At 44.2% G+C, this 14,613-nt stretch overlaps 1 protein-coding gene across 1 annotated transcript; it reads left to right on the top strand.

The window, feature by feature from the left end:
- The first annotated feature begins 6,084 nt into the window (after window positions 1–6,084).
- CCN3 (cellular communication network factor 3) lies at window positions 6,085–14,234 on the top strand. Its single transcript, XM_060611206.3, has 5 exons — window positions 6,085–6,315; window positions 6,433–6,658; window positions 7,704–7,955; window positions 9,162–9,376; window positions 12,733–14,234. Exons 1-5 carry the CDS (start codon window positions 6,244–6,246, stop codon window positions 13,027–13,029), a joined length of 1,062 nt encoding a protein of 353 aa, XP_060467189.1. The 5' UTR covers window positions 6,085–6,243; the 3' UTR covers window positions 13,030–14,234.
- Window positions 14,235–14,613: the final 379 nt, after the last annotated feature.

Raw genomic sequence — 14,613 nt, forward strand, 5'->3', positions numbered from 1 at the left:
CCAAGCCCGAGTATTATAATAAGTCTCTCCTAAGTTCTTTCTGAGATGCCCTGTGATTCCCCAGTGTGCATTCCATGCTAATACTGTTCCAGATGTGGAAGGAGAAGTTAAGTCATTGAAAGGGCTGCCTCACGGTGTTAGGGCTTAATTCTTTCACAGAGCCCCATTGAGAAGGGCCCTAGGGCTTTCCATCTACCCCTTATTCATGCAATCAGCAATCCTGGAAAGAAAGACCTATTATTATCATTTCTATCTGACAAACAGAGAAAGAAACTGAGGCACAGACTAGCCAGGTAAATAGTCTAAGATCTAAGAATTTGAACCCAGGTTGTCTGTTGGTAGAGGTGTTTCATCACAGAAACTATTTGTTTTCCACCAAAATGCTGTCACAGCTACTTAGTCATCTAGAGTCAAAACCTAGACTCATACTTCTATAAACACTACCCCAGCCTTCCACAGCCATCCAGAGCTCCATGGAAAGCAAATCCTCTTTTATCTCAACCTCCACTTTCCATTCCCAGTTCCTGTCTGCTAGGTCCAGTCCTCACTATCTCTCCCTGAACTGTTGCAAAAATATCATTACAGCATTATTCACCCCTAGTCACCTTCTCTTGTAATCAAGCATACAATTTCTGAAGAAAATGTTCCTAAATATGGCTCTGGTCATGTAATTCCTTGCTGACAGATGGCTCATAGATAGATAGATGATAGATAGATAGATAGATAGATAGATAGATAATATATGGAGAGATATTTTTTAAAAAACCAACTAAACTCTATAGTTTGGCATTTATATCCTTCCAAGGGTTGGTGGCTGTGGTCCACTTTTCCAACCTTATTTCTCATTACCTTTCTCTGTTCCAGATAAATTAAGCTGCTCTTCATTTCCTGAAGAAGTTCTGAGTTTTTCTATCCTTACACTTTTCTTCCATTTTCTCTCTTCAACCCACATTTCCAGGTTGCAAAATCCCACCCATGCATTATCCAGCTCAATGTTATTTAGTCTTCAAGGCAATGTGGCTTCATGAAAAGACAAACAATGAACATGGAGCGATTAGTTTTCCCAACACTCATTCCCCAGCCTCCACTACTCCCATGACCTCACAGCAATTAATTTCATCCTCCTCTATGCTCCTCAGTTACTTTGCCTATATTTGTTTACAGAAATTACCACATTCTGCCTTACGTGATAGCTATTTTTTTTACCTCATTTTCATACTAGGCTATAAAATCCTTGAAAGCACAAAACATCCTATTCCTTTTTGATTCATGCCATGAAGTATAAAAAGCTATCACTTAATAAATTAGACATTAAGAACATTCACATTGTCAAGTGCAACACAGTTCTGTGGTCACGCCTCTCCCAAAAGTCTACATTATTTGTTGCTGTGAATTCATAAACTGGGTAGGAGAGGCTGTACAAACTTTTCTGGCTCTGAGATATCATTTGGGAATAGGGACTCTCCCAAAAAACAATCTACATTTTTTTTCTTTCTTCAGAAACAATCATTTAAATTTATTCAGGACTTTGCCTATATTTAAGTGATGCTACTTCCCTTCTCTATGCTCACTTGGCCACCAACATTTATGAGTTGGGCCCGTGTCATCTAATATGGAGCCCTCCCGAGAGGCTGCTGACTAACCTGATATCCAGTCCATATACATGTGCCTTTGTCTCTGACACAAATTCCTGGTCCAAAGGATTCTGGTCCATGGAGCAGAACTGGTTATACTCTAGCTGGCTATTATAAGCCATAGAGGAGTCACATGGAGAGAACTGCTCATGGCCACTTTCCTCAGCTGGGGCTGGACATGGGTAGTGTTAGTGCCAGGGGGCAGGGAGTATGACATGTGTATAAGTTTGATTGACTCCATTCCAGTTCAAAAACTTTAAAAAAAATTATTTCCTTTTCAAAGAGCTCGTTTCCCTATGAGGAGGTCATTTAACAGTGGGAGAAATTAACATATTTCTCACATTTCTAATTAATTTCTAGCTTGAGTTTCTTTCTACTCAATCTTCTGGACTTCTGTTTTCTTTAAGAAATACACTAAAAATTTTTTTTTACTAAAAAGCAAATTTTAAAAATGTGGGCAATAGCAAGATGTTTGCAAAAGGGATAACATTAAACATTATATGCTTGCTATTTCACTTCCCATCACTGCCTCTCCTCTGCCCCTCATTGTTTCCAGAAAAGCAAGAACTCAAAAGATCTGTCAGAAAAGCAAGAGGGTGTGATTGAAATTAGCCATGTCACACTGTACACCATGTAGAGCTGGACTGCCTAACACATAATGGGCATTACCTTGTGTTCTACCAACTCCCGAGGGCCCCAGAAAAGGGACATATGAAGGAAATTCAGAAAAGAGCAACCAAATTATTAAAGAGCTGTGAGGGTGATTTACGAGGCACATTACAAGAGCTAAGGACATGTGGCTTCACTAAACAATGACTGAACGAAGATGCAATAAATGTCTATGAGTTTATGGAGAATGTAATCACTGAGGAAAGAAGAGGGATAGAGTTGTCCTGGAGGTGATAACATCATAGACCCTGCTTTTTCTTCACTTCATTTTTAATATGAGGTTCTGTGCTTTGCATTTCCTGCTACAGAAACCAGGGCCAAAATATTTTTAAATCTTTTATAAAACTGGAAAATATAAAACAACAACAGTGGAAACTTTTATAGAATGTAAGAAGTTTTCTAAATGTATTATAGGTAGGAGTATTGATTGATAAGTAATAAGAATATAAATCAATTAACAGAGAAGAAGAAATGAGTCTGTGGTGTCACATCTGGGGTGAGGGAAAGGAAAGGAAAGGAAAGGAAAGGAAAGGAAAGGAAAGGAAAGGAAAGGAAAGGAAAGGAAAGGAAAGGAAAGGAAAAGGAAGGAAAGGAAAGGAAAGGAAAGGAAAGGAAAGGAAAGGAAAGGAAAGGAAAGGAAAGGAAAGGAGGAAAGGAAAGGAAAGGAAAGGAAAGGAAAGGAAAGGAAAGGAAAGGAAAGGAAAGGAAAGGAAAGGAAAGAAGGAAAGGAAAGGAAAGGAAAGGAAAGGAAAGGAAAGGAAAGAATCCACCCAAGTACTTGCACCTCATAACCAAGGAGAGCTGCCATCTTGATAGGCAGCCAAGACCAGCCACTCATGAAGAGTTGCTGACCTCCCCTGACCTCCCCAGAGATCTCTGATGACACAGGGTCTATTTCAGACAGAACAATAACCAGCCTGTATGCCATCGGTTAGACTCATAGTGCCAGGAAAGATTGAGAGAAGGTGCATGTCAGAAGCAGATGGTGATGGCTGATAGGCTGCTGCTGAGGAACAAACAGCCCCCCAATTCTTTCTTACCTCAACTTATGCGGAGCAGTAACAAGTCACAAAACTTAAAGTGAGGTGTGCAGTATCTCAGACTCAAACAAGTGGACTGACCACTAGTCCATCCTTGGGAGTGTTATGGGAACTATGACATTCTCCCTGTTCTCCTGGGCAGGAGAGGGAGATAGACCCAGAAATGGTCATATCATTGTTATTCAATGTATTCAGAGATAGAGGGGGAAAGCACCCAGTGTCAGGCCTACGGAGGACAAAAATCTATCCCAGCATGGAGGATTTGCCAGAAGATGACCTGGACACAGCAAAGCATGACCTGATAATCATCAGACAGCTTCACTTTCAGTTTCCCATTGTTGTAATGTGGAGATCCTTGTCTAGAAGCATTTACAGCAGATGGTAGGGTGGACATGTATGGCTTTGCCTGTCACACTTGCTTTCTTCTTAAAGAATAATCCCTTCTTTCCTAGGGAACTGTTCTCCCACCCCATTCCAACTATGTGGTGTTCGCTAATCCCCATTCCTCATTTTTCTTGTCTCTTTCACTTAACCCAGGGTGAACTCATCCAAATCCTCTCCTGGAACTTTCCAAATTGAGCCAAGGGAGAGGGACATTCCTTCTGTGGTGATAAGGTCACAATGTAAGAGGTTAGGAAAACTTTAAGATGGACACTTCCCTTATATGGGAGAAGCTGGTCTGTAGTGGGACAGAGTAAAGAAACTGACACCCAAAAGACACAATGAAAATAGATGGCAGACACTGGGTCTGATAGTTCCAAGGCCCTGATCCGAGCGGCCCCTGAGGCCTAGTAGCACCCTTCCTCTTCAGTTACGTGGGAAATACCACAGCATCCCTGCAAAAGTCCTCTTGCCGAAGCTGGTTCCAATTTGGTTTCTACCACTTACAGTCAAGGGTCTCATGTTAGCCGCAACTTCTTGACATTTTCATCCTTACCTTTGATTTCACACTGCTCCTCTCCTCTTCCCCCTTTCCAAGAAGAGTCAGCCCAGCCTCAGTGCTGCCAATTTCTCCTGACTCTGGCTATTTATATTTTGAAAACCTGGCTAATATTCTTGCTTCTAGCTATGCCTCTAGTAGTTCTGGATCGATAGGTTTCTCAAAGCCAGCTCCCATTTCAAACTACAACCAGGAGCCCTCACCAGAGAATCCAACTGAGAGTAGGCCAAGAGTAGGGCCCAAGGATCTGTAGTTTTAAAAAATACACGCTGGTTGATTCTGATGTGCAGCCAGATGGAAGCATCACTAGGCCAGATGAGCCAAGAAGCTTGTCAACTTGAAGAGTATAGGAGTGTCTTAGACATGGCACAAATTAACTGCTCAATCTCTCGTCAAGCTTCGAGAACTGCCGAGTCTGGTTTACCTCACAGAAAGCGGAATGACTGCAGGCTTGGAAATAGGTAATAGCCGTTTCCAGCTGCTCTAAGAACTATCCTGCAGGGGCTTGGGATGACGTCACCATGGGGCACAGGCCTTACGGGGGCAGGCCTGGCCCTTTATACAAGCTGCCTTTGATTTCCTTCATGCCGGAGATGGATGATGCAGAGGAAATTCATTTCTTTTTAAAGTGTAGAGTTACATCACAAGACTACAGTATTTCTTATAAAGTGTCTTTCCAATGTGGCTATCTTCAAAGGAGCTGGGCATCATCATTCCCGAGGCAGCAGCCAAGCTGAAGTACAGGGGAGAAATTTTCTGTTACTCCATGGAGCAGTATCACCTTCGGAGCGGTCAAAACCGCTCTCCACCTCACGAGAGATGCCCAATGATGGAAATGGCACGGCGGCCCTTTTTTGATCGTGGATAAGGGAGAGTAGTGAGGGAGAGACTGGGTTTGCTGCGGGAGTCAGCCAAGTAAAGCAGCCACCGGCCTCACTCCTCACCTGATTCACTGACGTTTGGACAGTGGCTGAGCTGAACCTGCCTCGCCGACTCTCAACTTCTCTTGGATTTTGGCATGTGCTGATTCACATCAGGCATGACACGACAGGTGTTTCAAGGCTTTCTTCCATCAGGAAGAAAGTTTGTATTTACCTCTTACATTTTTATGTTATTATGTTTTGCTTTTATTTCTTCTCAGCCTGCAGAAATCGTGAGTTTAAGAATGGGGGACTGGGGGGGGGGGTGGTGCTGGGAATGATTAGAATCAAAGAAACTTTGCCATTTGGCCAAAAGTATCCCTCAACCCATAGCTGCGATGCTCTGCTTTGCTCTTTTTCTTTTCTTGCTTTCCCCTCCACTTTCTTGCTTCTCTCTTTCTGCTTCCCTCCCTTCTTTCCTCTCCTCCCCTTCTCTCAACACATTCAAAGAGTGCCCTAAACGGTGACAAACTTGCATGTGCTTCCCTTATGACTAAACCCCTGGGCCTCTCGCCAACCCCCCACAGATGGCCCCGAACTGCAGGCACCCCCGGAGGAGAGCCCCACGTGTGCTTGGAACGGCCAGCGCGCAGCGTGGTGGGGAGTGCCGGTGTCTCGGTCCTGGGGGAAGGCAAAGCGGCTTCCAGGAGGAAACGGGCGTTTCCTTCCCACGCGCTCGAGCGAGCCCTGGGTCCCGGCCCCGAGACTCCACCCTGCCCCTCCCGGCGCTTCGGGAAAAGCCAGTCGCCACACACAGGCACACGCAGGCCCCGGGGCCGCGCCCTAAGGAGAGCGGCACCCACGGCCAATTGCCATGGCAACCCCGGGGTTCGTTCCATTCCCCACCCAGCAGATCAACCCCCCCCTCCCCTTGCCGGCCCTGCAGCCAACCCGCGCGAGCGCGTCCCGGGAACGCGCTATAAAACCTGCGCCGGTGCCGCCGGGGGACAGAGGCGGGCGCCGGACCTGCAGCGGGGCCAGCCGGGCCGATCTGGGGCGCCAAGTCTCGTCTCGTCAAAGCGGGAGGGAAAAGCCCGATCATGCAGAGTGTGCAGAGTCTGTCGAAGCGGTGCTTTTGCCTGGGCTTTCTGCTGCTCCACGTCCTGGGACAGGTGAGTGGCGCGCCCCTAAGCTGCGTCTGGTTACTTTGCCCTAATGAGTGGCCCGCGCCCGGTGACCGAGTGGCTCTGCCTTCGATCTTTCCTGCTGAGAGCTTTCTCCTGCACCAGGTCGCTGCGACCCAGCGCTGTCCCGCCCAGTGTCCCGTGCGGTGTCCCAAGACGCCGCCAACCTGCGCCCCCGGGGTGAGGGCCGTGCTGGACGACTGCTCCTGCTGTCTGGTGTGCGCCCGCCAGCGCGGCGAGAGCTGCTCGCTGCTGGAGCCTTGCGAGGAGAGCCGCGGCCTCTTCTGCGACCGCAGAGCGGACCCCAACGCGGGAACCGGCATCTGCATGGGTAATCCGGCCCCCTGCGCCTCCTGCCCTCTGCTCCCGCAAGCTGCCTTTTCCTCTCCTCCTCTTCCCAGAGGGTGACGTGCAAATAATAATAATGGTGATGGTGCAGTAGGTGATGTTTGTGGAGCGCTTACTGTGCGCCAGGTATGGTCTGGGGCGGGGCGGGGCGGGGCGGGGTGCGGGTGCTTGCGGCTTTGGGGAGCCGCCAGAAGCCAGAGAGGAAACCTGCCCGCAAAGGTGAGAAGCATTCGTCACTTGCCTCTAGATAGAGGGGCAGCGGAGCAGAGTTTAGAGCCAGTGAAATCATTTCCTTTGGACATTTCCAAGGGGATGCTTGTGGGTGACGGGATTCTGGGATAACTCCCATGCTCACAGTTCCCCAGCACGTTTGTTTTCACACCTGTAATGGTCCTGTTTGAGCTAAAACAGCCCCTGGTCTCCTGGGACCACTATGTAACCCCAGTTTGGACTGTGAATAAAATAAAATGCAGGCAACGGGCCAGTCCAGGCTGGTGAGACCTAATCGATGGGGGATCATTTTTCCACGTGGTGCACCATTTAGTCTGAGGCTGCCTGCATCCCTCCAACCCCACAAGAGGGATTGGAATAGGCTTCTCCTTTCTTCTCTAAGCTGGTGATGATTTATTGTGCTGGAGTGCCAAGGAATCCCAGCACCCTTGCCGATTTGACCAGTTAACCTGTTTGGAGAATACAAAGTGCACTTTTGTCTTTTTAATTCTAACCTGCTGGAATAGGAGAGGTCAAGGAGGTTCTAGCTAAATGACTTTATCATTGGGAGCAAGAGCTGTGGCACCTGGGGAGTGTCACTTCTTAGCTGTGCTCCTCTTTCTTCATCTGCAAAATAAGTGGCAGGATGAGATGGGTTTCTTCTTGCTTAGGGAGGCCTCCGGGAGGACATCTCTCTGCCAGAGATAGAGAAGAAACTAGGAAAAGAAGGACCCGAGGTTTGCATGTAGCTTTTCTAGCTGTGTTGTTGTTTATTCTCTCTGCCCTTCCCTCTGTGCCTTGCTCCCCTGATGCCCTAGCTGTAGAAGGAGACAACTGCGTGTTTGATGGGGTCATTTACCAAAGTGGAGAGACCTTTCAGCCAAGCTGCAAATACCAGTGCACCTGCAGAGACGGGCAGATTGGCTGTGTGCCCCGCTGCGAGGAAGACCTGCTCCTGCCCCAGCCTGACTGCCCAGCTCCCAGGAAAGTCGAAGTGCCCGGGGAGTGCTGTGAAAAGTGGATCTGTGACTCAAATGAGAAGGCAGAATTAGGAGGCCTTGCCCTTCCAGGTAAGATACTCAGGATACCTGACGGTGATCAGAGCCCAGGTTAAATGCAGGCAGGAGGCACGTATCCTCTTTGGGGATCTGCAACGAGAAACTGGCCTCAGTTTCTGCCCATTCGGTTGTGGATTCCAGATTGCCCACTGAGATCAAGCACATCACATGTTGGAATCCTAGCCAAGTTGTTGAAGTATGCACACAGTTTCTCCTAAAGAGAACCTGCTGCATTCAGTGGTTCTTTTGAGCAAGAGGATTGATTTTGTCTTATTGGATGACTGCTGTTTAGATTTTCATCTGCCCCCATTTGACCCTTAAAAACATCACAAAGATAAAAGTAAAAAATATAAATTATCACTCTTTTCTGGATTCTGTGTATTACCTTGGGCTCTCAAGTAGCATCCGTAAAGACTGCTACTTTTCCCTGAACCGGTATCACAGAGACCTGTCACTTTTCCAGATGCTGGCGGAAGGGTGAAGGGTCTTTGTTTTGCTTTTCTTTTTGTTTTATCGTATAAAGGAAATTGTTTTTTGAAAAGAAAAATTCAAGAGTCAGGAGAGACTATTTTAGAAGCCATTAATCACCCAGATTATTTATACTGGCAGTACATGGAGCTTTACAGTTTTTCTGAGGTCAGAAATGATCAACCATGACCTACAGATAGGAAAACTGCCATGTAGAAGAGAGAGCCCCAAGCCATACATGTTAAGTGTTGGGACAGAACTTTTTGTAATCAAAGTCCAAGTGTCTATATCCCATAATCCAAACAACCAGTTTTACCAGTCTAGAGCAAAGTATTTCAAAGTATTGCCTTGAGTTGAGAGGTTCTAATTGCTCATCTACTTAAAATTCCATCATGATCCTTTTTCTGTACAAAATCGCATGTTGAAAATGTTACAGTTTATGGAATGGCTGTTGATGCTATACTGTTCTACATTCTTGAGACTACCAGGCTTCTTTAAGACAGCGTCTCCCAAGCTTCTTAAGGACAATTCAACAGTCCTTCAAAGCTTTCTTAAAGGCCTACACTGTGCTGGTATTGTGCTACCTCTTTAGGGTTTATAAATACAGAGATCCAGTTCTGGCCCCTGAAAGCACCTGAGTTTAGTAGGTACAGAATTGAATGAACCCTCTTTCCAATGATGGTTGAAAGGACCACTCAGCAATCCCCATGGTTTACTCAATATGGCCACCTTGATTTGTACATCCCACAGCCTACAGGACAGAAGCCACTGTAGGTGTTGCAGTCTCTGACTCAAGCATCAACTGCATTGAGCAGACCACGGAGTGGAGCGCATGCTCCAAGAGCTGTGGCATGGGTTTTTCCACCCGGGTCACCAACCGGAATCCACAGTGTGAGATGGTGAAGCAGACTCGCCTCTGCATGGTGCGGCCCTGTGAACAAGAACACAAGCAACCGACAGATAAGGTAGGAGCCTGGAGGCAGCCAGAGGAGGTCATGTTGCCTGATGGGCATCTGGGCTCTAGACAGTCACCGTGACACTGTGATACTTGTTGACTCGGAGGTCAGCTGTAGCTGGGAGTGAGCCCCAGAGGAAAGGCAGAGAGGTTCCTGAAATGAGTAGTTTACCTTGTTTTTCTTCCTTCTCTTTAATGTATTGAAATATCCCAAGCAACTCACAGCCGGTCCACAGGTAAAGAGGGTGGAGCCCGAGTTGAGAATGATCTGGCAAATCTCACTGCATTCCTGGAGAAAAACTGGCAGCTCAGTTGCCGAGCACAGTTGATTTGTGAGAAGTGATTTCTGACCTCAGTTTTCTTCACCCCTTTAGGCTTGATCTGCAGGAAGCACAGGATAGAAACCATGTCTTCCTTACTCAGCCCTCAGTCCCCAACATCCTACCTGTACATATTGTGTGCTTGATACACAATCGTGGACGAATAAATGAATGGGTGTCTGGGAATTATTTTCAGTATTTTAAAAAGTCTAGTGGGAATAGTATATTTGCCAGCATAAGGCGATATGTGCCAAATAAAATAGCACATTTCTTTCCTTTTTTGCTGGAATTATATCAACTCAGTATGTTAACACGGAGTATAAGGCATGTGGATCAGAAGCTCTGATTGGTTCCTGATGACATCACACGTCTTGTTACCAGAGCCCTAGATCAGATAAATTCAATACCCAAATTGAACCATTAGTTGGAAATTTGTACAAACTTAATGCTAAAATAAAACAGTTTCTAGCAATGAAAGATTTACATATCTCCACACTGAGGCAATATCATCGAATGCCTAAGGGTGCAACTCTGGAGCCAGACAGCCTAAAACCCTGGCTTACTCCATGAACTAGCTATGGAATCTGGGTCCATTTTCTTAACCTCTAAGCCTCAATTCCTTCCCCCATATAATGGGACCGTCGACAGTACCTACCTCGAAGTTGTCATGAAGATTAAGTAGAATGAATTTGCAAAGTGTCTGGGCATAGATTACTCTGTTAACATTAGGCACCATTACTTAACATTAGGCCTCATTTCCATTTGTTGCTAAAATGAGAGTCTCTAGTGGTCATATTAGTTAAATAGCTACTTAGCTATATGACTTGGAAGTCCATCCTAATTTATGTTTCTTCCACCAATTTTGAAATAACACCTAGAAGCATCTTATCTCTAAGATAAGCTAGAAGCTGCACCTTCCCACACTTAGAGGAATTCTATTTATTTAGTTATTTGTTTATTTATTTATTTATGTAATGTGTATTTATTTTTGAGAGACACACACACACACAGTGAGAGTGAGGGAGGGGCAGAGAGAGGGAGACACAGAATCCAAGCAGGCTCAAGCTAGAGCCTGATGCGGGGCTCAAACTCACGAACCATGAGATCATGACCTGAGCTGAAGTTGGACATTTAACCAACTGAGCCACTTAATTATTTTTTTATTAAAATTTTTTTTTTATATTTTTATTTATTTTTGAGAGAGAGATAGTATATGAGCAGGGGAGGGGCAGAGAAAGAGGGAGACACAGAATCCGAAGCAGGCTCCAGGCTCTGAGCTGTCAGCACAGAGCCTGACGCAGGGCTCAAACTCATGAACCAAGAGATCATGACCTGAGCTGACCTCAGACGTTTAACCAACTGAGCCACACAGGTGCCCCACACACTTAGGGAATTCTAACATACCTATTGCACAGTTATGTAGATTCACCCACAAAGCCACCTTTGTCTCTCTTTCTCTGTTCCCCTCTCCTGTCTGTCTCTCTGCTTCTCTCTCTCTCTCTCTCTCTCTCTCACACACACACACACACACACACACACACACACACACATATCCACACACTCAGATGTTACTGATCTTGTACCCTTTTTTGTGGACATTATCAAGAATATATGCTACACATTAAATATGAAAAGGTAAGAAACAAGAGACCCTTACTATTGTCAAGGACACACTTGCTTCTTTATTAAATAAGACATTTCCATGTCATGCCTCTAAAATTTTGCTTTTTCTATTGTTTCTTTCGCCAAAATTTATATTTTTAATGTAACTTGCACCCAGTATAATATTAGGAAGTATTATATTTGAGATACATACATTTCATAAAGATTCAAAAATTTATTTGGAATCTAGGGAAATACTAGCATAATAATCATTACTTCCTAACACCAAGAGATGTTTCAGTGTGCTTCTCAAAGACCAGCAGCAGCATCTAAGAACTCGTTAGAAATACAAATTACTGGGGTTCACATCAGACCTATTGAATCAGAAACCATGGATCTAAGGCCCAATAATCTATGTTTTAGCAAACTTTCTAGAAGATTCTGATGTACAATACAATTTGAGAGCCACTGATTTAAGAGAATCCCAAGCCTCAGCTCTCCATAGCTGTGGGCTCTGCCTAAGAAGGTGAAAAGCAGAAGAGAATTGTGGCGAATTAGTATGTGAAGAAATCTAAGTGGAAAATAACCATAGAGTCAATGTTGTCCTGAATTATAAATATGGGGGGGTCCTTATCAACCATTACTAATGGCATATTGAATAAATTCTCCACTTACCTTGCCTTCATGGAAAATAACCTTAATATCTCATTGTCTTAGACGTTCCTGAGGTTATAGTATATTAGAAAGATTGGGCTTGTGTCATTCATTCATTCACTAACTAGATATTTTGGGTGATGTTAACCCTGTGAGACTCCATTTACTCATCTGTGAAACGTGGGTAGTTGTCCCTTATGTGAATAACAGATCCTTGTAGGGGTGAATGTTGTTAATAAGGTTAAGTGAGTTAATGCTGAAAAGTATTTGAAACATTAGAAGGCGTGCAATGTGGCCAGGTATATTTCCTTTCTCTTTATAACACCTAAGAATGCATTGGATAAAAAAACATCAAAGACTGTTTCAGTGCCTTGAAAAAATAGCTTTCTTTAGCCTATATGCACGTTTACCCTCATCCTCATCGGCACAAGGTCAAAAGATGGTTGTGTACGATTAGGCCAGGTTTTCACATTCTAGGCAGGAAAGAAAATGAATCCAGGAAGCAATAAAGAACTGTACCTGTCTGAAAGGCAAAGGGTTTCCAAGAATCCCTTGGTTTATATATCATTGGCCAGAACTTTAGCACAAAGCCATTTCAAGCTCCCAAATACTCTGGGGAAGCAAATACTTTTACCTGACCAGATTGTCCAAACAAAACTAATGTATGTCAGCAAAGAAGAAAGCACAATGGATATTGGGTAGGCAACTAGCAATTTATTCTGTATCCCTAAAATGGTCCCACAGAGGAATGGTAGCCATTCCATGAATTGCTCCTTTTCTTCTTTCTTAGAAAGGTAAGAAGTGTCTTCGTACCACAAAGTCACTCAAAGCCATCCACCTGCAGTTCAAGAACTGTACCAGCCTGCACACCTACAAGCCCAGGTACTGTGGGGTCTGCAGCGATGGCCGGTGCTGCACCCCCCATAACACCAAAACCATCCAGGTAGAGTTCCAGTGCTCCCCAGGGCAAATCATCAAGAAACCAGTGATGACCATCGGGACCTGCACCTGTCACAGCAACTGTCCTCATAACCACGAGGCCTTACTCCAAGAGTTAAAGCCAAACACCAGCAGAGGGGAAATGTAAGATGTGTTCCTTGAGGAGGATACCTACAGAGGCAAAGTGTAGCTACCCAACATCAAATGAATATAAGAAAAATTAGGAAGAATTATTACTTTACCCCTGAGTCCTATGTATTGCCTGTAGTCATATGAGGTCAGTTATATCTGTCTTGTTTTTTTAATAAAAGATCTGATTAACTGTAAACTTGAAATCAAGTTAAGCTCAGGATAGTACTTAGGGGTGATTTACTTTTCTGTGGTATTGGCTACAAATGAAAATTTCTATAAATGTAAGAAATCAGATACATGTTTTTACTGTGTAGATGATCACATTACACTCATCTTACTTTGTTATACACCAGTGGAATGTCAAGAAAATGTCACTGTCACAAATGTCAGTGATGTTTAATATCATACTGAACACGTTGTCATACAAATATCTTGGCATATATCTTTGACTTGACAGGCCTCTGTAGAGCGCTCTTTTTGAGCAGCTCAACTCTGAACTTCCAAGTTCAAGATCCGAGGACACGTGTAGCTGTTCAATTTGAAATCCAGAGACCATTAGTCTTCTGTTTCGTTGCATACTAGGAAGCAGACTGTATCTACAGGAATGGAATGTTTGTTAGTTAAGTGGACTGGTGCGATAAACTTGCTCCATTTCACACGAGTCGACTCCTTTCCAAAGAAAGAAGCCAACAGAAAACTCTGCTTGATGCAGAGGAGACCAGGCCGCTCAGCCCTTCCATTTCTACACGCTGGAGGCTGCTGGAGCTCCCCACTTTTTCATTCAGAAGAAGCAGAACATATCAGCAGAGACTTTCTCACCTTACTGATGAGGAAACCGGGGCCCTCTGATGACTTTCAAATGTGCTGGTAGTAGATTTTGAAAAAGAACAAAATCACCATGACCGTGGTGGTAAAATACCATAAATTTTATGGGAGTTCAGAATTATTGTAGACATGCCCAAAACTTATCCTTGGGCCCTAATTATGCAAACTCACAAACAAGATAGATGTGTATACATATGTGTATCTAATTTGTCAAGCTATAAGATAGCCTGCAAACTTAAATGTATACATCCTTTTAATGTCACCATATGTGTTCAGCTTTTCTCTTTTAAAGTATTTATATGTAAATTATACATTTTTTAATATTCTTTTTACTTTCTCTATTTGTCAGACATCACTAAATAAACACGATTTTATCAGTGTGTGACTATGCCATTACTTATGGGCTTATGAGTTGTTCATTGAAAATATAAATAATGGATGGACCTAGAGAGCACAGTGCTAAGTGAAGTAACTCAGACAAAGACCAATGCCATATGATTTCACTCACATGTGGAATTTTGGGAACAAAACAAAGAAAAAAAGAGACAAACAAAAGAAGCCAGACTCTTAAATACAGAGAACACACTGGTGGTTGTCAGAGGGGATGTGAGTCCGGGGTTGGGTGAAATAGATAGAGGGGGGTAAGAGCACACTTCTCGCGATGAACACTGAGTAATGTAACGAATTGTTGGCCCCTTATATTGTACACCTGAAACTAATATAACACTATATGTTCATTATACTTCAATATTAAAAGGAAAATATAACTAAAATT

Source organism: Panthera onca, chromosome F2 (assembly GCF_046562875.1).
Source record: "Panthera onca isolate mPanOnc1 chromosome F2, mPanOnc1 haplotype 2, whole genome shotgun sequence".
NCBI classification, from domain to species: domain Eukaryota; kingdom Metazoa; phylum Chordata; class Mammalia; order Carnivora; family Felidae; genus Panthera; species Panthera onca.